This window comes from Buceros rhinoceros, unplaced genomic scaffold (assembly GCF_000710305.1).
Source record: "Buceros rhinoceros silvestris isolate BGI_N320 unplaced genomic scaffold, ASM71030v1 C12187790, whole genome shotgun sequence".
Lineage (NCBI taxonomy): Eukaryota > Metazoa > Chordata > Aves > Bucerotiformes > Bucerotidae > Buceros > Buceros rhinoceros.
Genome location: NW_010444173.1, coordinates 1 through 373, shown reverse-complemented (window position 1 = coordinate 373; position 373 = coordinate 1). Strand labels below are relative to the sequence as shown.

The following is a 373-nucleotide window of genomic DNA, read 5'->3' as shown; positions in this document are numbered from 1 at the left end:
CTCAGCACAGAACGGGGCACGCAGTCACCTCTCCATTTACCCCTGCGTGTGCTGGTATTGTGGGTCCTGTTCGGGGACGTGTTTTACTACTGTTTGAACCCTTCTGTTTCCTTCTTCCTCCAGATGACTTGCTCAGACCACTGCCTGCAGAAGTATTTAAAAATGACGCAGAGGATCTCCATGAGGTTTCAGGAGTACCACATTCAGCAGAACGAAGCTCTGGCAGCTAAAGCAGGACTGCTTGGCCAACCTCGTTAGGCACGAGCGCTCTGCTCAGACTTTACAAGCAGTGCCAGCGTTCACTGGGAGAGAAGAACGCAGTCTGGATTTTCTACTGTCAGGGTGTGTGTCCAGCAACTCAGAAGAGGCTTCT

The 373-nt window shown here is 51.7% G+C and overlaps 1 protein-coding gene across 1 annotated transcript; it reads left to right on the top strand.

Moving 5' to 3' along the window:
• Positions 1-123: 123 nt before the first annotated feature.
• LOC104488122 (mitochondrial import inner membrane translocase subunit Tim9) lies at positions 124-258 on the top strand (the record flags this gene model as incomplete). Its single annotated transcript, XM_010144340.1, has 1 exon — positions 124-258. A coding segment is annotated over one exon (135 nt), but the record flags the coding sequence as incomplete, so codon positions are not given.
• Positions 259-373: the final 115 nt, after the last annotated feature.